This window comes from Panicum virgatum, chromosome 5K (genome assembly GCF_016808335.1).
Source record: "Panicum virgatum strain AP13 chromosome 5K, P.virgatum_v5, whole genome shotgun sequence".
In the NCBI taxonomy this organism is placed as follows: domain Eukaryota; kingdom Viridiplantae; phylum Streptophyta; class Magnoliopsida; order Poales; family Poaceae; genus Panicum; species Panicum virgatum.
The window spans coordinates 57,069,420-57,094,976 of record NC_053140.1 but is presented as its reverse complement, the minus strand read 5'-3'; the positions used below and the strand labels follow the sequence as shown (position 1 = coordinate 57,094,976).

The window sequence follows — 25,557 nt, the reverse complement described above, 5'->3', positions numbered from 1 at the left end:
TTGAGATGTCCACTGCAGGTTTGGAATTCTGCTGGTGCAAACCATCGGACTGCCATCGGCAGCTGTGAAGGAAGTGGGTTCACAGCTGTGGTGTTGGGACTGAATCTGCTGTGCTAGTTCCTCACTGATGAAGCTGCCCACACTGCCTAAATCCACCAATATCAGAACCTCTACTGAGCCAATGTGACCCAGCAGTCGCATGGTCTTGCGCTTGGATTGAGCACCAGGATTGCTGACTGCCATTACAGCATCCACCTCCTCAGGGGTATCAGAAGCTGAATCCTCGGAATCAGTTGTTGGCTCCAAAGCATCCCATAATTCCTCGATGACATGTAGCGGCACCTGAGCTGGGAACTTGTGATTGTGATTCCACTTGTCTCCACACTTGAAGCACAAACCATTCTTGCGTCTGTGAGCCAAGAGAGCTTTCACTTTAGCATCAGATTCAGACCGGTCGGTAGGGCTCAAATTCACCGCCGTTTTCTCAGGAACAGCCTGCCAAGACTTGTCACCCGATCTCCATACCCGAGATGAATTCTTAGCACTTTCTCTGGTAAGATGCCTGCTCTTTGAGTTCTGCAATTCCTCCTCTTGGAGCAGTGCTAAAGAGCTCACCGTCAACACATCCGGCGGTCGGTGCAGGGCAATTGCAGCATGGATCTCCTCCTTCAGACCTCCCAGAAACCTTGTGACAAAGTAGGTATCATCATAAGCCGTGTTGTACAACAGAATCCCATGTGAAAGCTCTTCAAAGCGCTCCAAGAATTCTGAGACTGTCCCGGTTTGACGCAACTGAATCTGATATTGATCCCGGTCAAACCGCTCGAACACTACTTCACAAAACTTCTCCCAATCAAGAACTCTGCCTCGGCGCTCAAATGTCTGAAGCCAGGTTGCAGCAGGGCCCTTGAAATTGAGTGCCGCGAAGCGCGTCTTCAGGTTGTCGCCAACAGCATAAACCTCGAAATACATGTCACAATGGTCACGCCATAGACGCGGATTCGTCCCAACAAAGGAAGGAAACTGAATCTTAGGAAGAGAAGCATGATGACTTGACCGCTCCCGTGAATCAAAATGCTCAAAATGGGATTCGGAGAACATATCCGTGATCGGGCGCAGTGGGTGGGATCCAAGGATTCCCCTGCCGCCGTCCCGATGGTGGTGGTCGTCTCGGTGCCCACTGGGCCGCTCCCCGGTCGATGCAGGTGGGTGCATCGCCGGTGGTGGATCAAGGTTCAAGTCGAACGGATTGGTCCATCGCGATGACGGCGGAGGCGGTGCAGTGGCAGGTCGCTGAGGCGGTGGTGGAGGTGGTGGAGGAGGTGGGGGCATCTCCAGTCGGTGAAGACGCGCCACAAGCCGCTCGGACTGCGTGAGGATCCTGTCTGTGGCCTCCTCCGCGGATGTGCACCACGCCTCCAGCCCAGACAACTTGTCCAGGGCCTGGGTCATTAGGGTCTCGAATCCGTCGAACCTCTTCGCGAGGTCGTCCATGGCCGTCGTCATCGTCGCCTCAAATTTGGCGGGCTTCCTCGGTGCCAGCACCACGGACGGGTTCGCATTCCCCTGCTACCCTAAGCGGCGCGAGAGTGAATGGGCGACGATGCCGGGGCGGCTAATCGTCCCTATGCGGTGGCTGCGGCCGGCGGGAAGTCGGCGGCGGGGCGTGGACGCCGGCGTCAGAGAAGATGCGGCGGAGCGGGGGGAGCAACGAGGATGCTCCGGTGGGGAACGGAAAAAAAATGGGGAACGTGAAATAGGGCTATGGATACCAGATGTTACGGTCCCGATAGCTAGAAGAAGGATTCGGAGGGAGAAATCGGCAAGAACAGAGAGGATTCAGAAGAACGAGAGAGAAAAGGATATCCAAGAGGGAGAATGTTATTCCAATCAATGCATAACCAAATTCTGTTACAAGCCCAAATATTTATACCGACTCCCTATACAGCGGTAGAGTCCGGGTGACACCCGACTTCCCCGGCCCAACAGACCGGCCCGTGCCAACATGCGGCCCAGTGCACTTGCCGGTGTATACTAGCCACGAATCATAACATACGCGTACAAACAGTACATAAAAAAAGAAGACAGTGTCCATCACTCCTCAGTAGTTTTTTCTTGGAAATATTGCAGGAGCTCTGCTTGATCATTTAAGAAGAGAAGAGAGAAGTCCAGGTTCTTAAGACCGTCTCCAAGAGGAGACGCAAAACGCGACCCATAGGCAAAATACGTCGCGCACAGTTCTTTTGGGTCGAAAAACCGACCTCCAACGGAAGACGCAAACACGGGCCCTATTTTGCGTACCAGGCGATGCGATAGGCAAATATGCGTCGCCTCTCTCCACCGACGCAAATCACCGGGCCCAGCAAAGCTAAAAAAATCACCGGGCTCAGCACCCCCTCGTCTACCTCGCGACGCCCCCGCCGGTGGTGCTGAGGACGCCCGCTGTCGGGGCTGTCAAGGAGGCGTGCGTGCTGCTCCTGGCCTCCGCCCCAGGGCCGGACTACGACGACGACTCGACGAGGAAGGAGGTAGGCCCGATGACGGCGAGCAGCCAGAGCTTGGGTCTTCTTCCCCGGCGAGCTGGCCGGCACTCGCCTGCTTGGCGGCGGTGCCAACGCTCCCCCACGCGCTCAATCGGGCCAGATCTGCCCCACGCCGTCTTCCCCGGCGAGCTCGGTCGCGACGGCTCCTTCTTCTCCAGCAAGCTCGTCGGCGGGGAGAGGGGCGGGTGGCGCATGCAGAGAGGCGGGGAGGGAGACGAGCGGAGCTCGGCGGGGCACGGCCAGCGGGACCTCGACGGGGAGCCACTGGCGCGGCGAGGTCCGCCTCGGGGCGTGGTGAGGCGTAGCCAGGCGGCTCGCTGGCGGGGAGCGGGGGGCAGCCGGCGGGGAGCAGGGCGAAGAGGGAAAGCAGGACCTCTGTGTATGCTGCGCGGCGGGGAGCAGTTGCAGCGAGGAGTGGGCGGCGGGGGAGGAAGAGAAGAAATGCATCCTCTGTTGGAGAAATGAGATTTTGGGTGGGTGACTCATGCACTGTAGCGCTATCTAAAACGTGAAATATGTCTTGATTTTGGGTTTTCTTGTTGGAGATTACAAATTTCAATCAGTGGTTGACCGGCCGGCAGCCTGGCATCGCTGCTTTGAAATAGGAAGTCAGACCCAACGTACTAGTGGTCAACGAAGGAGTCTCTCGAGTGAGAAGCAGCCAACGCCCTCCGTCTCCAAAGAAAGATTAGCAACAGTCAGAGCAGTTTGGCGCGCCTCAACCCGTGTGTTCTCCGGTTGGGCCGGCGTCATTAGCCAGCTGCCGGGTGGGTTTATCCCCAACCGGCCCCGCCCCGATTGCTCCCAATCAAAATCAGCCAGCCTCGTGACGCTACCCGACGGGGGCCGGCCGACGAGGCGCGATGCCGACGGCCGCCACCGACACCCGACTCCCGGGTTGCACGCGCCCGGTTCACTGCGCCGCGGAGGACCAGCAGCGCCGCGGGCCGGCCTGTCGGAGCGGAAACCGGACGGTGGAGCAGTGGACGGGTGGGGGGGCACTTACTCACACGGCCCCACTCACCACCGTCAGTGTGTTGCATTTGCATCATGCAATCCACTAGTACTTGGTAGAAAAAAAGTTGGTTTGCATGAATTTTGATCATAATCCTGGCCAACATGCTACCAATCCCTTCATTCTCCTCAATCTTCTCTTTTTTTGAAGGGCCATTCTCCTCAAATCTCGACAGTGTAGAACAACATCCACAGCGAAAGGCGTGAAGGAGAATTTCCAGCTTATCCTTTTTTCACAGCCCGGGCACGGAATAATGCGATAGTGGAAGGACAAATCTACGAAATACTCGAAAATCGGGCGTTTGGGTCAAGACATGGCGAGTAATATAATCCGAGTGTGTACGTACGGTCGTCTAAACGCGTCCCCCCTCCCCTCCCCTCCGCCTCCGCCCACACACTACCGCTCGCACTCCACTCACCACTGCGCTGCCGCTGCCACCCCCCGCTTCTCCGCTCGCGCTAGCTGTGCGCGCCCGCCCGCCCGCCAGCCCTCCTTTATAACGCGGCGCGGCCACCGCGGAAGGCAGAGAGCCCGAGGACGCGCCTCGCCTCCTCTTCGAGATCCGCTCGGAGGCCCCCCTCGGCCGCTCCGATTCCGGCGAGAGGTACCAACCCACCGCCTCCGCATTGCAGCGCTCTTCTTCCTTTTTTTTTTTGCCTTTAATTCCTTTCCTGGCGTGGATCCGGCAAGCTGGTTCCTTCGTTCCGCCGATCTGCTAGCGACCTGTCAAGCTGGTGGATTAGTTGCCTTTTTTTTTTTTGGAATCCGCCATTGATTAGCGCGCGTCCGCGCCCAGCTCGGAGCCAGCTCAACCCGCAGATCCGGTAGCTGTTTGTGCAGGGAATCGAACGGATGTTGAGAGGGTTTTAATGCACGCGCCTTGGTAAATTCCTTTCCTTGTTTGGCCACGTTAGGAGATTTCTTTGCTTTCCGATGGCTTTCTAGTCATTCTTGGAAAGAGTTGCTGTAGTAGGAAACAGGAAGCCAATACCATCAAGAACGCCTCGATCTTTCTTGCGCTATTGCTTCAGCCGATCCAGTGTTTCTTTCCTTAGATCCACCGATTGGTTTCAATCCGCAGCGTTTTAAGTTGTTCACAAGGTTTTCGTTTGCTTCAGGTGCTGCGCCGCCGAGTGCAGGCAAGCTGCGATTTTTGGGGTTCTTGGTCGACCCGGTAGTTGGTGCAGACAAACCGCGTGAAGCTCGGTGATCCGTACATGTGCGTGAGAGACTGATGGCATTTGGCCGGGGTGGAAAGATGGACGGCCGCCGGCCGTCCTCGTCGTCCTCATCGTTCTGCACGACCACCACGGTCGTCGTCTTTGTGGCGCTCTGCCTGGTCGGCGCGTGGATGATGACATCGTCCACCGTATTCCCGCTGGAGATTTCGTCAAATAAGAAGCCAGTGGTGAAGCAACAGCCAGCGCCTGTTAACTTCGGCACGTCTGAGGATGCTGCATCTGGCAATACTGGTGAAGGTTCTGGGAAATTTGAGGATACCGACAACAACGACACCACAGTCCCAGAGGAGCTGACCAACAATGAAGCTCCTGAGAAAGAGAAGTCCACCGAGAACATGGCAGAGAAGCCTGAGGAGAAGCTCGAAGAAAAGGAGCCGGCACCACCAAATGAGAAAGAGGAGACCAAGGATATGTTTGATGATGCAAATGGAAAATCAGAAGGGCGGTCAGATGATGTGAAGAATGACAATGATGGGGATAAGAAAGATGAGAACACAAATGAGAGTGGTGATGAGAAACCTGATGGCGAGAGGAAGGATGATCAAGAAGAAAAGTCTGAAGGTGATGCCACTCAGGAGGAGCAACCTCAAATAGAAGAGAAGGTCGAAGAAACTGGAGAAAAGGAACAGAGCTCAAACTCTAATGAGGTATTTCCTGATGGGGCTCAGTCAGAGCTTCTGAAGGAGTCAAATGCCCAGAACGGTTCATTCACCACTCAGGCTGCAGAGTCGAAGAATGAGAAGGAAGTTCAAGCATCATCAAAATCTTCAGGTGATGAGACCAGCTATAGCTGGAAACTATGCAATAGCAGTGCCTCCACAGATTACATTCCTTGCCTTGACAATGTGAAGGCTATCAAGAAGCTTCGAAGTACTAAACATTATGAACATCGCGAGAGGCATTGCCCTGAGGAGCCTCCTACCTGCCTTGTTCCACTCCCAGAAGGATATAAACGCCCAATCGAGTGGCCAAAGAGCAGGGACAAGGTAATTATGTCTAATCTTTATTTTACAACACCGAATTATCTTTAGCTGAACAAGATCTCCCTTTTTCTTATTACAAGCTCTACTAATTTTGCAGGTATGGTACAGCAATGTCCCACACACCAAGCTTGCAGAGTACAAGGGGCACCAAAACTGGGTTAAAGTCTCCGGTGATTACCTCCTGTTTCCTGGGGGTGGCACTCAGTTCAAGAATGGTGCACTCCACTACATTGATACTATTCAGCAGGTATTATCATTACCGAGCATCCCATATTATATGTCATTCCGTGGCTTGGAACTTATCTGCTGCACGCTTTTGAGCTTAAGCCATTTATTTTTATACTATAGCACAAATGTGGAGATGCCTAGGAGATAGAGCAATAGTATGGTTAACTAAGCTTTTTAATCTCATTTTTCGGTCAAACAAGATGCCGGAAGAATGGAGGAGAAGTATATTAGTACCTATCTTCAAAAACAAGGGCGATGTTCAAAGTTGTACTAACTACCGTGGGATTAAACTGATGAGCCATACGATGAAGCTTTGGGAGAGGGTTATCGAGCATCGCCTAAGAAGAGTGACAAGTGTGACCCAAAACCAATTTGGTTTCATGCCTGGAAGGTCAACCATGAAGGCGATTTTCTTAATACGACAATTGATGGAGATATAGGGAGCAGAAGATGGACTTGCACATGGTCTTCATTGACCTTGAGAAGGCATATGACAAAGTACCGAGAAATGTCATGTGGTGGGCCTTGGAGAAGCACAAAGTCCCAACTAAATACATTACCCTCATTAAGGATATGTACAAGGATGTGACGACGTTTGTCCGGACATGTGATGGCAACACCACTGACTTTCCTATTAACATAGTCCTACACCAGGGGTCAGCATTGAGCCTTTATTTATTTGCTTTAGTGATGGATGAGGTCACAAGGGATATACAAGGTGAGATCCCTTGGTGTATGCTCTTTGCTGATGATGTGGTGCTAGTTGACGAGAGTAGGGTAGGGGTTAATAGGAAGTTAGAGCTGTGGAGACGCACATTAGAGTCGAAAGTGTTCAGACTTAGTAGGACCAAGACCGAGTACATGATGTGCGATTTCAGCGCGACTAGGCATGAGGGGGGAGATGTTAGTCTAGATGAGCAAGTGGTGGTCCCGAAGGATATTTTTCGGTATTTAGGATCGGTGCTACAAAAGGATTGCGACATTGATGAAGATGTTAGGCATAGAATTTCAGCTGGCTGGTTGAAATGGCGGCAAGCTTCTGGCATCCTTTGTGACAAGAGGGTGCCACAAAAGCTAAAAGACAAATTCTATAGGACAACAATTCGTCCGACGATGTTATACGGTGCTGAATGTTGGCCTACAAAAAGGCGACATGTCCAGCAACTGAGTGTAGCAGAGATGCGGATGTTGCGGTGGTTTTGCGGGCACACAAGGAGGGATAGAGTCCGCCAGTCCGGAACGAAGTTATTCGGGATAGGGTCGCGGTGGCACCAATTGAGGAGAAACTTACCCAGCATCGGCTGAGATGGTTTGGACATGTCCAACAAAGGCCTCCTGAGGCGCCGGTGCGTAATGGGGTTCTTGAGCGGGTCGATAATGTAAAGAGGGGTAGAGGTAGGCCTAAACTGACGTGGGATGAGTCGGTTAAGAGATACCTTAAGGATTGGAATATCTCTAAAGAGATAGCTTTGGATAGGAGCGCTTGGAGACTAGCTATCAATGTGCCTGAACCTTGAATTTATTTCTTTCGGGTTTCAACTTTCATCTCTAGCCTACCCCAACTTGCTTGGGAAAAAAGGCTATGTTGTTGTTGTTGTTGTTGTTGTTGTTGTTGTTGTTGTCTAGCACAAATGTAATTCGTAGAGAAGTGCCTTGGTGATATCCCTATGGGAATTTGTACTGGTATAGGAAATTTTTGTATTAGACTAACTAAACCACACCAGGTTTTCACATTCATAAATGTGCTTTCACCCTCTCCTCTCCTGATGTCAAAAACTTACCATTTTTTAGTAAGATTCTTCCTTATGTTAATTTATGAAGAAAGTAGAATGCTGAACATGAAAACTGAAATTTTCATGTTGCGCCTTTGAAGTTGGTATTATCACACTTTCTTTCTTTCTATGCTAATTAGAGTGCTGGGCGCAGGCACTGCCTGATATTGCATGGGGCAAACGAAGCCGCGTCATTCTAGATGTTGGTTGTGGTGTTGCCAGCTTTGGAGGCTACATGTTTGACAGAGATGTGCTTACCATGTCTTTTGCTCCAAAAGATGAGCATGAAGCTCAAGTACAATTTGCACTAGAAAGGGGAATTCCAGCAATATCAGCTGTAATGGGCACCAAGAGACTTCCATACCCCAGCAGGGTCTTTGATGTCATCCATTGCGCCCGCTGCAGGGTCCCTTGGCACATTGAAGGTCTGTCTTGTTGGTGACATGTCTTCCTTTCTTTTATCAATTTTCTGTAGAAGTTGATCTTGTTGCTGACTCTTGCTGCTTTCAGGTGGCATGCTTTTACTGGAATTGAACCGCCTTTTACGCCCTGGTGGTTACTTTGTCTGGTCTGCCACTCCTGTTTACCAAAAACTCCCAGAGGACGTCGAGATTTGGAATGGTATTGCAGTTACTGCTTCCTTATTTCACCCAAACTGGATGCAATTTTTTAATGTCTACATATCAGAAGAGCGTACTATCATTTTGCAAGAACACTATCCATAAGTAGAGTAGCATACAGGCATACCATCCCATCTCTAGTGAGATGTCCACATGTTGTGTTCAAACACTGAAACACATAATGAAATGATCACAGCATTGTTTCTATGGAAGTTTAGCTGCTCTTTACTTCCTCTTTTCCTTTAGCAACACCACCTAGTGAAAGTACTGAATAATTCTAGGTATCAGGAACCAAGTCTTTCATGGATGGAGCAGGGTTGCATTTATCCAAAATACATGAATGTGCCAACTGTGGAAAATTGAATTTTACATCTAACATGTGGTCACTTATTCTTTACAGCCATGTCTATTCTGACAAAGTCCATGTGCTGGAAGATGGTCAACAAGACTAAGGATAAGTTAAACCAAGTTGGTATGGCCATATATCAGAAACCAATGGACAACAATTGCTACGAGAAAAGATCAGAAAACAGCCCACCATTATGCAAGGAATCAGATGCTGCAGATGCTGCATGGTATTTTGGTTCTTTGAGGAGGATATGTTTTCAGTACAACAAAGTATTTCTCTGCTTTGCTTACACAGCCTTTTGATTGCAGGAATGTACCTTTGGAAGCATGCATGCACAAATTGCCTGTTGGCCCAACAGTTCGAGGAGCAAAATGGCCAGAGTCGTGGCCGCAAAGGCTTAATAAGACCCCTTTCTGGGTTGATGGTTCCCAGGTTGGAGTCTATGGAAAACCTGCAAATGAAGATTTTGAGGCAGACAATGCTCACTGGAAACGGGTTGTAAGTAAATCATACTTGAATGGCATGGGCATTGACTGGTCCAAAGTGAGAAATGTCATGGACATGAGAGCAGTATATGGAGGGTAAGTGGTTCTTTCTCAGTTTCTTCAAGAATTTCTTTTTGGATAATTACAATTACAATTTATAACCATCAATCCAAGCTGGGACAGTGCTAGCAGAAAAGATAACAGGCAACTTGTCCATAAGCCATTAAGCATTCTTTCTTTCAGTTAAGCTGGGGAAATGTAAAAGCATTTAATTTTCTTGTGTTTGATCTCAAGACTCAGTAATTTTTATTGAAGAATGCTCAACAAACGCATTTTAGCACCTTCTTATCTTTTGTTTTCTTAACTGACATTTTACATTGCTGCATGGCAGTTTTGCTGCAGCTCTGAAGAACCAAAAGGTCTGGGTTATGAATATCGTGCCAATTGATTCACCAGACACGCTGCCCATCATTTATGAGCGTGGTTTGTTTGGTATGTATCATGACTGGTGTGAGTCTTTCAGCACTTACCCAAGAACATATGACCTTCTGCACGCAGACCACCTGTTCTCGAAGCTCAAAACGAGGTTGGTATTTCGTACTCCTATTCTGCATAATTGCAGTTTCTTCATGGTATGTCATTGCAGTAGCATGTTTAATATTGGAAGTCTGAAGTTCAAACTGAATGATGTGATCTGTTTAGCAAAAAATATTAATCATTTCACTTGTTTATCGAGTCTGATGTGTTTCTTTGACATGTAGCAGTAGCATGTTTGCATGCTTTATGCTTCTTGCACAACTGAAATGTGTTGTTTGCATGTTGCAGAACTAAGTCTGTGTTGCTTGTTTACAGATGCAAATTGTTGGCAGTTTTTGCTGAGGTTGACCGTGTGTTGAGGCCAGAAGGCAAACTGATCGTTAGGGACACCGCGGACACAACAAACGAACTGGAAAGCATGGCCAAGTCCCTAAAGTGGGAGGTGCGCATGACCTACACCAAGGGTAACGAGGGGCTGCTCTGCGTCGAGAAGTCGATGTGGCGGCCCAAGGAGGTTGAAGCAAGCATGTGAAGTATGTGTTGAACAAAACTGTCACTGGGTAGGGCATTTTAGGCCCTGTTTAGTTCCCACCCGTAAACACAAAATTTTGCGAAAACTTGAAGTACTAAATAAAGTCTATTTACAAAACTTTTTTGCATGGGTGGGCTGTAAATCGCGAGACGAATCTAATGAGCCTATTTAATCTATGATTTGCAACAGTGATGCTACAGTAACCATCCGCTAATTATTAATTAATCATGGATTAATTAGCATCATTAGATTCGTTTCGCGATTTACAACCCATCTGTGTAAAAAGTTTTGTAAATAGATTTCATTTAGTATTTCAAATTGATAAAATTCTTTTGCAAAATTTTTTTGCAAAAAGAACTAAACACGGCCTTAGATGAATTTTGGCTCTAGATATGCGTATGATTCTTGTTGATGCTGAAAGGACAAAAATCTTTGGTGTAACTTGTAGAATAATACATCTGTTTTACCCCAATTCGTTGTTCGACAACGTTGCTGTAAGATAGTGCCGGAAATCACAGCTACATTACATTCAGTCCAATAGCTACCTTCTTCACTTTGTCGGATAGCAGTCAAACAATCCGAAATTCCGGCTATGTTTGAACTGTTGTGCAAGTTGTTGCTCAGCAACCTGCGGTGAACAGTGACACGCTTGGTGCTTCCGTCGTGCTGTCCGTGTGACCAGTCACTGCGTCCAGTCTGGATGCGGTGGTGCAAGACTGCAAGTTATCAATTGCTTGAGAACGCAACTGCGCGCCGGGAAAGATACAAAAGATGTTGAGGATGCGGCACACGGTTGGAGGAGGCATGGTTGCAGTCGGATTTTTTGTTTCCGTTTTTGTCTCGGCTCTAACTGAATTATGCAGATCACCCTGGTAGGTTTGTAGCGACCAGTGCAAGTCTATTCTTGGTCATCACCTAGCATTTGCCGTCTCAGATGAATCTAGTGACCATCTGTTCCTGTTTGAAATAGGAAACCGGGCAAATCAGGCCTCTGGTTACGCCTGCAACCTCCATTTCTGCATCTGAAATTGCGAAGTGAACCTCCCGCGACTGCTGAATCTGCTTTTCCCATGTCCAAAAATAACGAGCAAAGAACCCCGGGCGGGGCCACGAAATTTTGGGAATCCTGTCCCTGCCTCCCTATCGAGTGTTCTATTCCAACACCCATTTCTCTCATAGCCCAATCTTTGGCCTTTAGTGTGGGCCGTGAGGTTTACACCAGAAAATAGATGGTGCGCCCGTTGGATTTGATGAGGACAAGGTCGATGTGGCAAGTGTGGCAACTGGCAATGAAGAAGGAAGAAGACCGTTAGGGTAACCCAAGACACTACTGGTGATTTTTATACTTGTCATGTCACATAGATACTGCTCATAAAAATTACATCATCAATGGATGATTTTTTCAAAATAAAATTGCTATCTAATCATATCTCTTCTTCTCTTTTCTCCCTCCAATCCTAGCTTTTTTGCTTTGGTTTTCGTGTAGACATGGTTTTTTGCATGAGATCTGATTTCTTCATCTTTTTCTCCTCATTAACTCTCTTGTCATCTCAGCTTTTTGTTTACATGGCAGTGTATTTAATGCTATGACAAGTATAGAAACCACTTGTAGTGTCTTGCATTGAAATTTACCCTTACGTCATGAAAAAAAGCTACCCGAAAAAAAAAAGAAAGAAAGAAAGCGCTCGTGTGTTGGATGTGTCTCGAAGGCCGAGGAGACTGGTTACCCTCCGGCTCCGGGCCCATCAAACCTCTGGCACCCGTGCAGCAACCACTACAAGACACGGACGATGCAGTGTCCAGCCAGATTTCGAAAATTTCACGAGCCTTATTTAAAAAAAAAAACACGAGCCGGCCCATCTACGTGGTTGAGTACAAACATCGATCCATCATCCATCGCATCACGAGCAAGCGATTGGAGACAAAATAAGAAGAAGAAAAAAAGCGCGCGCTTGCTTATATATATGTATATATATGTTTGTATATGTACACTAGGAGGTAGGTGTAGCAGTAGGCCGTCGTCGCGCACGCAGCCGGCACGCGCGCGCACGGCAGCGTCCAAAAATGGGAAGCCGGCGCGGGGCCCGCGGGGCACGAGGCCGCCACCTGCCCACGGGCCCGCCCCACCTGGGGGCGCACGTGGGCTGGGACCCCGCCCGCCCGGCGAAAGAGACTTGGCCGCCGCCGCTAGGTGGTAGCCGCGGCGGCGTCCTGGGCCGGGCCGCGGGAGAGCCAGCGGGTGAAGGCGTCGAGCGTGCGGGTGTCGGCGCGGTAGTGGTGCTGCGTGAAGCGCATGAGGTCGGCCCAGGTGAAGTCCGGGTAGCGGCGGGGCGCCGCGGCGACGGCGCCGCTGGGCGGCGGGCGCACCACCCGGTCCGCGCGCGGGCACAGGAAGAAGGCCAGCGACCGCCGCTCCTGCCGCCGGTTCACCACCGCGCGGTGGAGGCAGCTCTTGTACCGCCCGTTGGACAGCGCCTGCGCAGAGATGAAGATCATCAGGTACGTTTCAATATTGTCGGTCGTTCGTTTTCTCGATCCTTTGATTGATTTGATTTGATTTGATTTGGTGAAAAAAAAAGAGAGATTCGATCTGATGAAAAAGAGCAGATTTGTATCGTTTCCGCATACGTACGTACGTGCCGCAGCCATAAAATGTTTACTACATGCATATATACTCCATATATAATACTCCTATTTGTTAGGGGTGATCTATCTATCTGCAGAAAAAGTCTTGTGAGAGCACAGAAAGGGAAACCCTCTTTGTTGCGGTGCGCCGGAGCGGGGCTAGGTGCCTGCCACCCACACTGCCGGAGGGGCCGAGCGAGCTGGAGCCCCGGCGTGGGCGCCGCGTGCCGGATCGCGAGCGGAATCGGATGTCGCGGCGGAAACGGCTAGAAACCAATCTCTAGCGGAGGCGGCAGGTAGCCCGGGCCGGGGCAACACCAGCCAGCCAAGCAGCACCCAGCCACCGGCAAGGCCACAACCTTTGTCCTCGAGCGCTGGCGCGGCGCTCCCTGGCGCTCGGGATCAGACGGGATGGCGGCATGGGCGCCGGGAGGAGAAGCAAACCACCGGACAAAACAGGGGAAGCCGACGAGACCGTGCGCACCTGGGCGCGGGGGCCACCGCCGAAAGCGCCGCCCGTCCACCGCGCGCCATCGTCGCATTCGTATCCTACTGCTATCCTCCCCGCCCCGCCGCCGCGCAAGCCAACAAAAAAGAGACCAACAATCCCCAACGCCCGCTCTAATCTCTCTGCCCTTGTCGCGACCAAGAGGAGGCTCCTCGCGCTGGCCGCGGATAGGGAGCCCCCCCGAGATGGAACCAACTCGAACGCACGTCCGCGTTGGCGTTGCGTCGCCGTGTGCACGGTAACAGTGCATGCCTACGTGTGCGTGCTGTGACCTGCCCGGTTAGCTCCATCATTCAGCAGGGCCAACTTGGGGAACAGTCAGAGCAGGACAAGCAAGGAACAGGGGAGGAGAGCTCGCACCATGAAGGTGTCGCCGATGTTGATGACCATGGCGCCGGGCACGGGCACGACGGGGCGCCACTCGCCGTCGACGAGAACCTCCAGCCCGCCGACGTCGTCCTGGAGGAGGATGGTCAGCGCGGTGGGGTCGCAGTGCGGGCCCGTGCCCAGCGTGCGCTCCGGCTCCGGGCACGGCGGGTAGTAGTTGCACCGCATGATGGACCGGCTGTCCGCGAAGAAGTCCCGGTAGTAGCCGCGCTCCACGCCCAGGCTCACCTCCAGCAGCTCCATGATCGTCAGCGACAAAGCCTTCATCTCCTCACAGTACCTCTGGTACACGCGCCTGCCAGCCAGCCAGCCACAAATGCATGGCCTTCATCAATTCGTCGGAATCCAAGCAATGCCAAGATCCATTACTAAAATTATTGGTGCTCCTAATTCTTACCCCATTGCCTCGAAATCCCGGCCCAGGGTGCCGGCGAAGTAGTCCACGACGACGGGCGACGCGGCGCCGTTGTGGAAGCCGAAGGAGAGGGTCTCCTTCCAGGGGAGCTTGGACGCGAACCGGTCGGCGTGCGCGCTCGTGTACCCGGACACGGTGCCCGGCACGCGCCGGGCGCGCTGCTTCTCCGCCAGCGGCAGCCGGAAGAAGTCGCTGGCGCCGTCCAGCGCCGCGCGCGCCAGGGCCGCGTCCACGCCGTGCCCGCACACCTGGAAGAAGCCGTGCGTCGCGCACGCCTTGGCCACCTGCGCCGCGGCGCGCCGCAGCGCCGCGCGGTCGCCGCCGCCATTGCGCAGCACGCCCACGTCCACTACCGGCACGTCCAGCGCCGCGGCCGCGGCCGGCCGCGCGTCGTCCTGCGGCCACACGAACGGCGCCGGGATCTTGGGCTCCCGGCCCAGGTCGAACGCCTTGCTGGCCGCCGCGTCGGCCCTGGAGTCCTGCTTGGCCGCGGGGAGGTCAATGCTGGGAGTCGGGGCGCGGAGGAGGACAGGCGGGGCCGGGCTAGTGTCCATGGACGCGGCGGCTGCGAGCTTGGCCTTGGCGATGCTGCTGCTGCTGTGAGGCAGAGCTGCTGGCTCTTGCTGTGCTTGGGACACCATGAGATAGATGTGCGAGTGTGCAGGGGACCTGTCCGGGGCGGTGGGGGTATTTGTAGCAGGGGAGGAGGGGGAGTTGGGCGTGCAACGACAAACACAAGCGAGGGTGGAAACATTTGCGACCTCATGTGGGACCCGCTCGGCCATGCCATGGGCATGGGATCTTGCTCTTGCTGGAGGTAGGCAGCCCCATATAGAGCCGAAAAGGCGCCTAAACAATGAATTAACCTGTTTTGTTTGGCTTATTCAGTGTCCCGTTTTATTTTTACCATTTAATTTTCATTTTAAACATGAAAAATGCCTTGCTGTTCTTTAGGATTTGGCAATAAGCCAATGACGTTGTGATGTCCTGTCTAATAGCAGATATTCCCACTGTTGACATTAAGATACTGCTACTACCATCCAACCAACAGCTGTGTTTAGATGTTTAGGGGTAAAATTTTTGAAAGAGAATTTTGCTATTTCGAAGTACTAAATAAAATCTATTTACAAAATTTTTTGCATAGATGAGTTGTAAATCGCGAGACAAATCTAACAAGCCTAATTAATTTATAATTAATTCATTAGTAGCGGATGGTTCACTACCAGAAAATGGCTCATTCGTCCCTACACGTTAGTACCGGTCGCGCTTTGATCCGGTACTAATGGATCAATTTAGTACCGGGCGGGACGCACAGTACCCCTGGGAGTCGGTTAGTACCGGCTGGAACCCCGAGCCAACACTAAAAAGCTCTACTGACACGAGCAGCGCAACAGGCAGTGACCATTTAATACCGGCTTGTAGCTCCAGCCGGTATTAAAAGACACCCAAAATATTTAGTACCGGGTAGAGTCTACAGCCGGTACAAAAAATATTATGTTAATACCGGGTGGCGGCTCCACCCGGTACTAACGCGAGCAGGCAAAAAAATATCTGCGAGACGAGTGGCCAGCAGTGGTTTATCTATTCATCCGTTCCCTTCTCCCCTTTCCCTTATCGATCTCTTCTCTCTTTCCATCTCCCTTCTCTCCTCTCTCTCTCAGCTCGAGCGGCCAGGCCACCGCGGCGCGGCCAGGCCACGGCGACGGCGGGACGCGCGCGGCGGTCTTCCCGGTCGCCGGCGCGCAAGGGCCGCCGGCACCCAAGGGGTGCGGAGGTCTTCCCGGTCGCTGGCGCGCGGAGGCTGCCGGCCACCGCTGGCACGCGGGCGGTGCGAAGGGCGCCGGCCGCAAGGGAGCGGGCCGTCGGCGCGCGGGGGCCCTCCCCGGTCGCCAAGGAGCAGGGGGCGCGCGGGGCCTTCCCGGCCGCCGCCGGCGCGCAGGTGGCGCGGAGGCCGCCGGCCAGCAAGGGCGCAACAACGCCGGCGCACGGGTGGCGTGGAGACCGCCAGCCACCACGAGAGCGGGGCCACCGACGAGCGGGGGCCTTCCCTGGCCACCATGGAGCAGGGGGCAGCGCGAGGGTGCCTTCCCCGGCGGCCGTCGGCGCGCAGCGGTGCGGAAGCCGTCCTCGGCCGCCGCCCGCCCGCCATGGCGCAGAGGCCACCGGTCAGCAAGAGCGCGCAGGAAGGGAGCTCCATGTGATTTTCATGATTGTGAATTCTTTTGATTGTTGTGAAACTCTTGACTTATTCATGTAAAATCTGCGACTGTGGTTCAATATTTCTGTAAAATTTGTAACTAATTCATGAGAAATCTATAACTAGTTTATGTGATTGTGGAATTTTTGTGATTCTTGTGATTCATGTGAGTGCGAATGGAGTGGTGGCCGGTGCTGTGTGGAAGAAAAGAAAAGTAAAAGAAAATGAGAAAAGGGGGGGAAAATCTACACGCGACGTGACCAGCAATTTAAGTACCGGTCGCTCCGACCGGTACTAAATACTGGCGCTTTTAGTACCGACGGGCCGGTACCGGGCGGGAGACCGGTACTAACCGGGGGTTCCCGCCCGGTACTAATGTGGAGTTTTCTAGCAGTGGTTACTGTAGCATCGATGTTGCAAATTATGGATTAAGTAGACTTATTAGATTCGTCTTGCGATTTACAACCCATTCGTGTAAAAAATTTCTTAAATAGACATCATTTAGTACTCCATACATGTGTCCAAACATGTGATGTGATGTTTTTTGCCAAATCTTTTTGGCATCTAAACACGGCTGATGTGGCGAGCATATCGTATCATTGGACTATACCTAGTGGGTGAACCATGCAAAAATCATTTATCCAACAAAGTGATATAGTAATGGCTGTCAACATATCCCCAGATCTATAGAACGATATTTCGTTACTAGCTAGTGATTTATTTCTCACCTCGCACAATATGTGTGACCTCATTTTTAGACGATGCTCACACGCATGCGAACTGCATGTGTAGCTTGATAGGTTAGGTCCTTCTTGGTGGAGTTTGTCCACCCAATTTTAGGTATTAGAGACTTGAGCATAAGTACAGTATGCGTGCGTTTTTTCAGATTTATTCTAGAAACTAAATGATATTTTTCTTTCGATAATAGGAGGATGTGGCCGCCAACAACTTCGTCAATGTTAAGATTTGCTGTCACAAATAGAGCTGGGACTTGCCCGACCCTCTCGTGCCTCGTGCCGTGTGATTTTTAGCCACGATCGGCATATCGTGCCGTGCCGTGCTGGCACGACAAGTCTATTATCAAGTCCAAGCACGGCCCATGGCACGCCGGCACGCCTTCGTGCCGTGCCGACCCAAGCACGACTCATTCGGATACTTGCAATTGGATTTATATGCATCGATACAGAAATATTACTATTGCAATTTGAAAGCACATAAACTATCGATGGTATGAAAATTACATGATTTTCTTGAATGAATAATATTTTCTTTCATGATTGTTATTAATTAGAAAGAAAGATTAACTGTCATAATAGAACAAGGGGCTACATACTGGCCGATGGGCTGTTTTCGTGCCGTGCCGGCCAAAGCACGGCCCAAAATGCGGGTCGTGTTAAGATTCTAGGCCCGTCGTGTTAAGATTATAGACACGGCACGGCCCTCGTGTTCGTGTCGTGCCGGCACGGCCCCAAATATTTCGTGTCGTGTGTAAGGATCACCGGGGTGTCCGACTCTAGAGGGGGAGGGGGTGAATAGGGTCGCTAATCGCTTTTTAACCTAGAGCTCAAACTACTTGCATAAGATAAACCTAACACGTCCTATATATGCTAGTTATGACTAAGGTTTATCTATGCTACTCTCTACTTACCCCTAAAAGACTTGCAACATAGCTAATCCTAATCAAACTAACTAGGAAAGTAAAGGTACGCAAGATAGAGTAAATACGGAAACGTAATGCGGTAAGTAAAGAGGTAAGTGCAAGAGGGATGCAAACTCCCGAGTAGACACGGTCATGTAATGTGGTTCGGCACAAACGCCTACGTCCACGGGACACCGAGTCTCTTCCGATCACCGTCTTGCACTACGCCACCAAGGCGATGCCGGCAAGCAAAGGCAAGTGCCCCTAAGACACCGAGTCTCGTGCACCGCCACTGTCTCTCTCGGTCACCCGGCCGTAATCCACTACGGAGCTTCTCCACCAAGGAGGGGGCCTCCTCTTCCCCCGCACAAAGTGTCGTTGCCACTCCACACCAAGACGGAGGGTCACACGATGGATCACAAGTTGCTTGCCGCAACAAGACTTCTCTCAAGGGAGCTCTCGCAAGAACTAATCCATATTACAAGCACTAAGCACTCTCACAAGTGTGCTTAAGCCTATATGATGTACAAAGAAACTCTATGGTGGTTGGAGATGATCTTTAGCTCTTGTATACTTCCTTGAACTCCAGCCCTCTCAAATGACCCGGCCTTGGGGGTATATATAGGCAGCATAAGCAAATATAGCCGTTGGAGAAAAGCTGCCAGAAAACTGCGTAACGCCGGTTAATCCGACGTACCCCAAAAGTCATCATCGGTTCAACCGGTGTATGTAAACTGCTAATTGAAAAACTAGCTGTTAGCAATCAACCGGTGTATCGCCGGTTTAACCGATGTAATCAACCGGTGTATGTAATATTAGCGTCGGTTTAACCGGTGAGCGGAACCCCCGTAGAGGCGGCCCTTCGGGCTAGCTACGCCTATCTTCTCTTTGTCATCACTTGAACCTAAAAGCCTGGGAATGTTTATCTTAACAATCATATTAGTCCAAGTGTTGTGTGTGTCATCAATTGCCAAAACATTATATTGAAATATGGCATGAGAGACCATTTTCACTACACCGTGCCCATGCTTTGGGTCGTGCCAAATAATCGTGTCGTGGCCCGCCCAAAAATGACACAGCCCAAGTCCCAGCTCTAGTCACAAATAACTTAAACCTTGTTATGGCACAAACAACTTTGTCAACAACTTGTTATGGACTAATAGCTTAAGTCACATGCATGAACCCGCAAAAAAAAACCCCACTAAGTTAAACCTTGGCTATATTCTGAAAATGGTGAGTGTTGCCACTCCAAATTAAGATGATCGGTGTAATTAGTTCTTTTAAGAATGCACGCCACGGAAAAAGAACGCAAATTTGAATTTCTATGTGTTCGAGAACCTTTGACTCATCAACATGCATGCAGGCAACACGCATTCATGCATGCAGCATCCGGCGTTGGAGTTTTTCCTTTTCTTCTTGGGTAATTGGTCCTTGGGACATCCTCAAATGATGATTTTGTGCCACACACACTCCATACTTCGAATTTGTGCACAGCACACTGTAATTCTATATTTTTGTCTCCAACACACCGCAGCATATAAAAAGACTTCTTTGCCCTTGAAAAACCGGGCCCACCCGTCAACTCTCCCCGGCTCGCCCCGAAGCCGCGCGCTCCGCCGCACCACCGCCGCCCAGCCGCCGCGCGGAGGGAGGCCGCGGAGCTGCTCCACTGCCGCGCCGGCTCGATCCGCCGGCGGGCAGCTCCGCGCTGCTCCTCCGCAGACGCGCCGGATCGATCCGCCGGCGGGCAGGACGAGGAGGCGTGGCAAGGAGGCGGCCGCGGCCCGGCGAGCTCGAAGCACCACGGTGGGCCGGATCCGGCCGCCGCCGCCGGAGTCCGCGCGCTCAGGCCCAATCCATAGCGGAAAGGGGGGCCGAGCGCTGCCGTTCGCGCTAGGGAGCTCTGTGCGCCCCGCTCGGGCCGGAGCTCGACCTCGCCGCCTGGGCCGCCGGAGCTCGGGGTCGAGGAGGCCGCCGCGCTCTCGCCGCAGCTGCAGGGAAGGGAGGCGGGGGCTCGCTCCGCCGCGCCGTCGTGGACGCCGCGAGGAGGGGGCGGAGGCGGGGGAGGAAGACCGCGAGGAGGAGCACCAGAGGCGGCCCTCGCCCGCACGCGTGGTGCGGCGCTTGCCCGCCCGCGCGGGGAAGACAAGGGAGCGCGGCCGTCGGGGAAGACGAGGGGGAGAGATGGAGGATGGAGGAGGGGCGCGCGCGCCGGCCGGCTCGGCCGTCGGGGAAGACGAGGGAGCGCGGCCGTCGGGGAAGACGAGGGGGAGAGATGGAGGATGGAGGAGGGGCGCGCGCCGGCCGGCTCGGCCGTCGGGGAAGACGAGGGGGAGCGCGGCAGAGGGAGGACAGGGAGAGAGAGGCACGGGGAGGGAAAGGAGGAAGGAGGAGAGGGAGAGAGCTGACGGTGGGCCCGATTTTCCAAGGGCAAAGAAGTTTTTTTATGTGCTGCGGTGTGTTGGAGACAAAAATATAGAATCACAGTGTGCTATGCACAAATTCGAAGTATGGAGTGTGCGCAGCACAAAATCACCATTTGAGGATGTCCGACTGACCAATTACCCTTTCTTCTTTGGGCGAAAATACGTTGGAGCAGTTGGGTCGCATCGCATGGAGTTTAGCAAGTACACTAGGACAGTGCATGCGCCTGCAAGACGTGGAGGTCCTTGTCGTGAGCCCCGACCCGGCCACGTCAGCGAATAAATGGTGCGTGCAGAAGCAGCCTGGTGCCACTTCTGCGAGTACATAGATGACATGCCTGTTTTAACGTATCTTATAGCACCTACCGCATCTCAGTGGCCAGGGGCAAAACACCACTCGTCGCCAAGCCTCACTGCCGATTTATTTATTTTTTTAAAAAAACGAACCAGCAGGAAGGCTGCCGTAAAATTTGGGTGATGAATCTTGCGGAGCGGCATGCAAAGGACTGAGAGTTCTGCTTATTTCCAGTGTAGTAGGCTCTGCTCTCTAAATTTGCTGCGTACTTGTGAATTTAATCTGCAATTAATACGGGAAAAATTTTAATCAGTAAATATCATAAAACCTATCGGCTGGTATTCCGAATGGTTCCATAAAAATTGATATCGGCCATGTAGTCGGATACGCCAACAGAATCATCGGCTATAGAGCCAATTCTCATGTGACAACTGGAGCAGAAAACAAACTCAATTCTAAACATACGCATCTAGCTTGTTAAACTTAATTTACCATCACCATTAGTCAGATAAGATCTAAACGAGATAGCGCTAACAGCCAGGACGATAAATTAAATAAACTTGCTGATGAATAATATGTAAAGGGGTTATTCTTAACTTGTGATATGATCGGTTGAGATAGCCGATTGATAACTCGAGCCATAGTAGATCAAATCTAACCAACCAATCTAACTCGACCCCACCACACAAAGGTCGGACCTAACCAAGATAGTATGAGATAATGAAACTAAGCTAAACAAATCGACTGATAAGATTCACCACACCTCAAATTCTTAGGTGCTTATTCATTGGACTTAGAAGTTTGTTGTATAGATTTTTGGCTTCGCCACAAAAAACAACTTGACGGAGGTTCATCCCACACATACACTTCTCTCTCTTGTTGCATCCATATATTCCAAAATGAAAACACGTACTTGCATATAAGATTGACACTAATTTTTTTTCCCGTCTTTTGGGGGTGAAAGTGAGAGAGTGAGCCAATGAGTTCACATTGGAGAGGTCGAAGAGAAGAGATAGGAATCTTCCCCCACCAGATTGTTTGTTTGAGATAGATCCCAACAGGAGCAAGAGTTTGAGGCATCGTCGGATGTTTGCTTTAACTTTGCCTCAAGTCTTTTGTTGCTTGGTATATACACCAGTATTGTGAATGCTACTGTAAGCTCATGGAGGCATGATTGGTGCCTTGAGGGAAACCACACACTACTGCTATTGTGTGTTGTCTCCGTTCGGTTTCCTTACAGGGCAGATGCTTTCTTTTCCTTCACGTCCACTTTCTACCCCCAACATGTCATTTCTCCTTTTGTGCGTCCTTTTCTTTTGCAAAGTTCTTTCTTCCAATCATCGAGTTTGCCTTACACCCTAACACTCCAAACATCATGTGGTTTGAGTTGACATCATATATAGTTTCGCAAAAAAAAACTATAACAAAAATAAATTTGAGAAACCAAAACTGCTTCGACGTGCAGTGAGACAATGCAAATTTCAGGTTCATCTGATCATCCGAGCTCAAATCTCTAACTCAACATAGGTGCACCCATTCACCGCTCGTCATTCTTTTGATGGTAGACGATATGCCCATCGACAACGGGACACATTCATGATTTTAGTCTCCGTTTCACCCAAAAGGTATTAACCGGGCGATATTATACGTGGCACAAATACATGGGATATGGGTTTATATCAACAACTAGAAACGCCAAAAAATTATTCTCATATTCTTAGCAAATGGATCCTAATCCGGGCGCAAAATAACACCTTGCTAGTGTCCGGTTCCAATCGAGTTGGTTGCCATGGAGCGCGTCGATGGCTCCACAAGGGACATGACTCATGAGCATCTCGGGCGCCCTGTATGATACTTCTGGCACTGACTCTGGACGCTTGCCATGAAGTTTTTACCTGAAATTTTTACCTGAACTGTACTTTTTTTAGGACATGTACTGTACTTGTGTTGTTTTCCTTGTTTTGTCCGGACTTCTGCTCATCTAGCATCTGCTCATGTGCTCAGTGGACAAGTACATCATCCTGAAGCCCTGCACCAACACCACCTGATCACATGAGAGCAGTACTTGGCTACAGTGCACCACTCCAACTGACGAGAGCCTCCCCCTCCGTTCGCCAGCCACCTCCAGCTCCAGCCCAACAGTATTTTCCTCTCACACCACTTCAGCCACCAGTTCAGTTCTAGCTCTAGTCAGCCAACAGTATTTTTCTCACACACCACTCCAGTCACCAGCTCCAGCTCCAGCCCAGCGAACGGAGTGAATCCCAGCTGCCCGGGAGTCAATATCAACTAGCCCTATCTTTTAGTTTTATTTTAGAAAAGGGGCTCTTTTTTCAGACGATTCAACTATATCATGATTGATTGGTAAATTGGTTATCTGTGAAGAAATTTATCTTTGGACATATTTAGACCTGAAATAATTAAAAGGCTGAAGAGACGATTGCTACAAACAGCTGGTCTTATCCGCTAAGATAGATCGATCGATCGATCAAGGAGCTTGAAAACGGGGTGAAGTGGCCACACAAGCATCTGGCCACAGTCCAAGCAGCTAGCTAGCGTTGAGCGTCCCAACGCCCTAGTGTCGGCACGCACGGTTGCTCTGGCTTGTCCGATCGCCCGATCGGATGCTGCATTTGCATCCGATCCGGCCGCTGTTTGGCCGATCGAACAATACGTGGGTGCGGGCAGGAACCAACAGGTCGATCTCCTGCTCCTCTGGTTGGTGGATGCGAGGAGGGGATCGGATGGCCGGCCGGATCGATGTGCATTAGCTTAATGATTTAATTTGACAGCTCTTTTTCAATCGACGTTCCGATCGAAACAAACACCAGTAGTCTCACACGAAGACGAGCACAGGTCCTGTGAGCGCGGCCCGCGCCGTGCGGCGGCGGCAAGCAGCTCGGCCGGCGGTGGCATGGCGTGGAACGAGTGCGGAAACCTCGTGAACGCGGAGAGCATGAGCATCAGTGCCTCACCTAGAGTCGATTCGAGCTGCTGGGCGAAGAAAACAGGGACCGGAGGTGGGAGTTCGACGTTGAGGTGGAGCTCGGGCGGCTCTAATGGCTGGCGGCCGGGGAATCTCCGATTCCCGGTGAGATGGGGCTTGGGGCTAGGTTTGGAGGGGTTGGGAAGGAAGCTAGGGAGGTGAGGGAGCTACGGGTGCGATGGATTTGAAATCCATGGAGAGAAACTCGCGAAATCGGCCGACGAGCGCGAGCTGCTCAAGCTCCGTTCATAGCGAACAGAGGAAGGAGAAGAAGAGGAAGGCGAGGTGTAAAAGGAAGTGAGGCAGGTGGCGAGCTCGGAAAGGCGGCGTGGACGACTTGGCGACGTCGCCGGCCGGGAAAACGGGGAAGGCTCCTCCAATGGACAGCGCATGGCGGTGGAGGAGCTTCGGGAGGGCTCCTCCCTCCATACCGTGCCCTGTGCTGCACAGAGAGAGGCATAGGAGAGGTAGGATGGTGTATGACAAGTGGGGGCCAGGTGTAAGATTCAAATTTGGTTAAACTTCATTCAAATCTTGGTGAATTCGTATTTTCATTTGAATTTCAAGAACCGGATTGTTACAATCGATGCCGCCACTAGACAATTGGCCTTGGCCACCAGTACTCCTGTGCTGGGAATCAGAGACGAGAGCACGGGCGCAGACGACGACGGACTTGCTTTGCAAGTGACCATCTGCGAGGCCCCAACTCTGGCGATCCAGAGAGAGCACGTCAAGTCATGGTCCCCGGCGGAGATGGGTTCGTCGCCTGGCTCCAAGGCTGGGGTGGACATGGATGGATGCTCTGTGCGTGTCCACCCATAGTCACTGTCTTTGTCAGCCAGCTCCAGCTCCAGTCCAACAGTATTTTCCTCTCACACCACTTCAGCCACCAGCTCCAGCTCCAGCCAGCCCAACATTATTTTTCTCTCACACCATTCCAGCTCCAGTCTGCCGAACGCAATGAGTGTCCGTGCCCCCTTGGTGCGGTGCCCGGCCGGGAGAGGATCGGAGAACTGACCTCCATCGAATTGGAGGGATTAATCGCCGGGCGTGCATGGAGAGCCCCGGCGAGCAACTTGCTGCCGCGAAGGCTTTTTCGCCATAGCAACTCTCCACCGATCGATCGATCCATGGGCCTCACCTCACAGGCTCACCTCACCTATGTACGTGCTCCTTCCCGACAGATCTCACATGCTATGATAGCTCAAGTTCAGAGCCAAATGTGGCATCAAGTCTATATGGGCACTAGAAAGGCATATGATAGCTGACACCACCAAGCTAGAGTGTTAGCTTAGCTGCTGAGATCGATCGTCGATTAGCTTTGCGGTACAGTTAGGACCTAACGAAAACAGGCGATCGAGTGGATAAATGCGTGGGGCCTCCAATCGCTGTGAGCATCGCACTGTCATGGCTGCTACGCCACAACCTGCGATCGCAATCTGGAATCCCGCATGCCCCCTCCTCGCTGGCTAGGTGCCCATACTGTGCTGATGGTGCTCTCCACCTCATCTCTTCCTCATAGTCCTCTTTCTTTTCTTTTTTTTTGGAAATGCAAATTATTTCTCACACGTGAGTAACCCATAGAGCGAGCGAGCCTTTACTTCCCCTATATTTTTTATGTGGGAAAATTCGGTTTACACACTAAGTTTGATTTTCAACCTTCAACTACGAAATTGGATAACAGAGACCATCAGACTATTGAAACAGGGCAAATTTAACCCTTAGATGGTTTCGAAGGTGGTTTTTTTTATTTTGTGAGAATTAAGAATATTCAAGC

General features: G+C 51.3%; 2 protein-coding genes across 3 annotated transcripts; one reads left to right on the top strand and one right to left on the bottom strand.

Annotated features, from left to right (window-relative positions):
• The first annotated feature begins 3,955 nt into the window (after positions 1 to 3,955).
• Positions 3,956 to 10,858, top strand: LOC120708894 (probable methyltransferase PMT26). Of its 2 annotated transcripts, XM_039994326.1 has the most exons (10): positions 4,083 to 4,162; positions 4,677 to 5,785; positions 5,880 to 6,029; positions 7,937 to 8,207; positions 8,293 to 8,403; positions 8,803 to 8,977; positions 9,060 to 9,332; positions 9,628 to 9,822; positions 10,089 to 10,347; positions 10,679 to 10,858. In XM_039994326.1, exons 2-9 carry the CDS (start codon positions 4,793 to 4,795, stop codon positions 10,303 to 10,305), a joined length of 2,385 nt encoding a protein of 794 aa, XP_039850260.1. In that variant the 5' UTR covers positions 4,083 to 4,162; positions 4,677 to 4,792; the 3' UTR covers positions 10,306 to 10,347; positions 10,679 to 10,858. The 2 variants fall into 2 exon arrangements, with proteins under 2 accessions (XP_039850261.1, XP_039850260.1); XM_039994327.1 differs by lacking the exon at positions 10,679 to 10,858 and having other exon boundaries at positions 3,956 to 4,162; positions 10,089 to 10,432.
• A 1,253-nt stretch (positions 10,859 to 12,111) lies between these two features.
• On the bottom strand, positions 12,112 to 14,916 carry LOC120708895 (gibberellin 20 oxidase 2-like). The gene is made up of 3 exons (XM_039994328.1): positions 14,223 to 14,916; positions 13,799 to 14,120; positions 12,112 to 12,780 (listed from the first exon to the last, which is right to left on the bottom strand). Exons 1-3 carry the CDS (start codon positions 14,879 to 14,881, stop codon positions 12,493 to 12,495), a joined length of 1,269 nt encoding a protein of 422 aa, XP_039850262.1. The 5' UTR covers positions 14,882 to 14,916; the 3' UTR covers positions 12,112 to 12,492.
• Between the last annotated feature and the right edge of the window lie 10,641 nt (positions 14,917 to 25,557).

What these genes read in the sequence shown, in the direction of transcription:
- LOC120708894 (XM_039994326.1), top strand. Translation starts at nt 4,793, where the DNA reads ATGGCATTTGGCCGGGGTGGAAAGATGGACGGCCGCCGGCCGTCCTCG. An exon ending in GGCCAAAGAGCAGGGACAAG is followed by an intron (nt 5,786 to 5,879) that starts GTAATTATGTCT and finishes CTAATTTTGCAG; the next exon opens with GTATGGTACAGCAATGTCCC. An exon ending in GATGCTGCAGATGCTGCATG is followed by an intron (nt 8,978 to 9,059) that starts GTATTTTGGTTC and finishes TTTTGATTGCAG; the next exon opens with GAATGTACCTTTGGAAGCAT.
- LOC120708895 (XM_039994328.1), bottom strand. Translation starts at nt 14,881, where the DNA reads ATGGTGTCCCAAGCACAGCAAGAGCCAGCAGCTCTGCCTCACAGCAGC. An exon ending in CGGGATTTCGAGGCAATGGG is followed by an intron (nt 14,121 to 14,222) that starts GTAAGAATTAGG and finishes GCTGGCTGGCAG; the next exon opens with GCGCGTGTACCAGAGGTACT. An exon ending in ACATCGGCGACACCTTCATG is followed by an intron (nt 12,781 to 13,798) that starts GTGCGAGCTCTC and finishes ATCTCTGCGCAG; the next exon opens with GCGCTGTCCAACGGGCGGTA.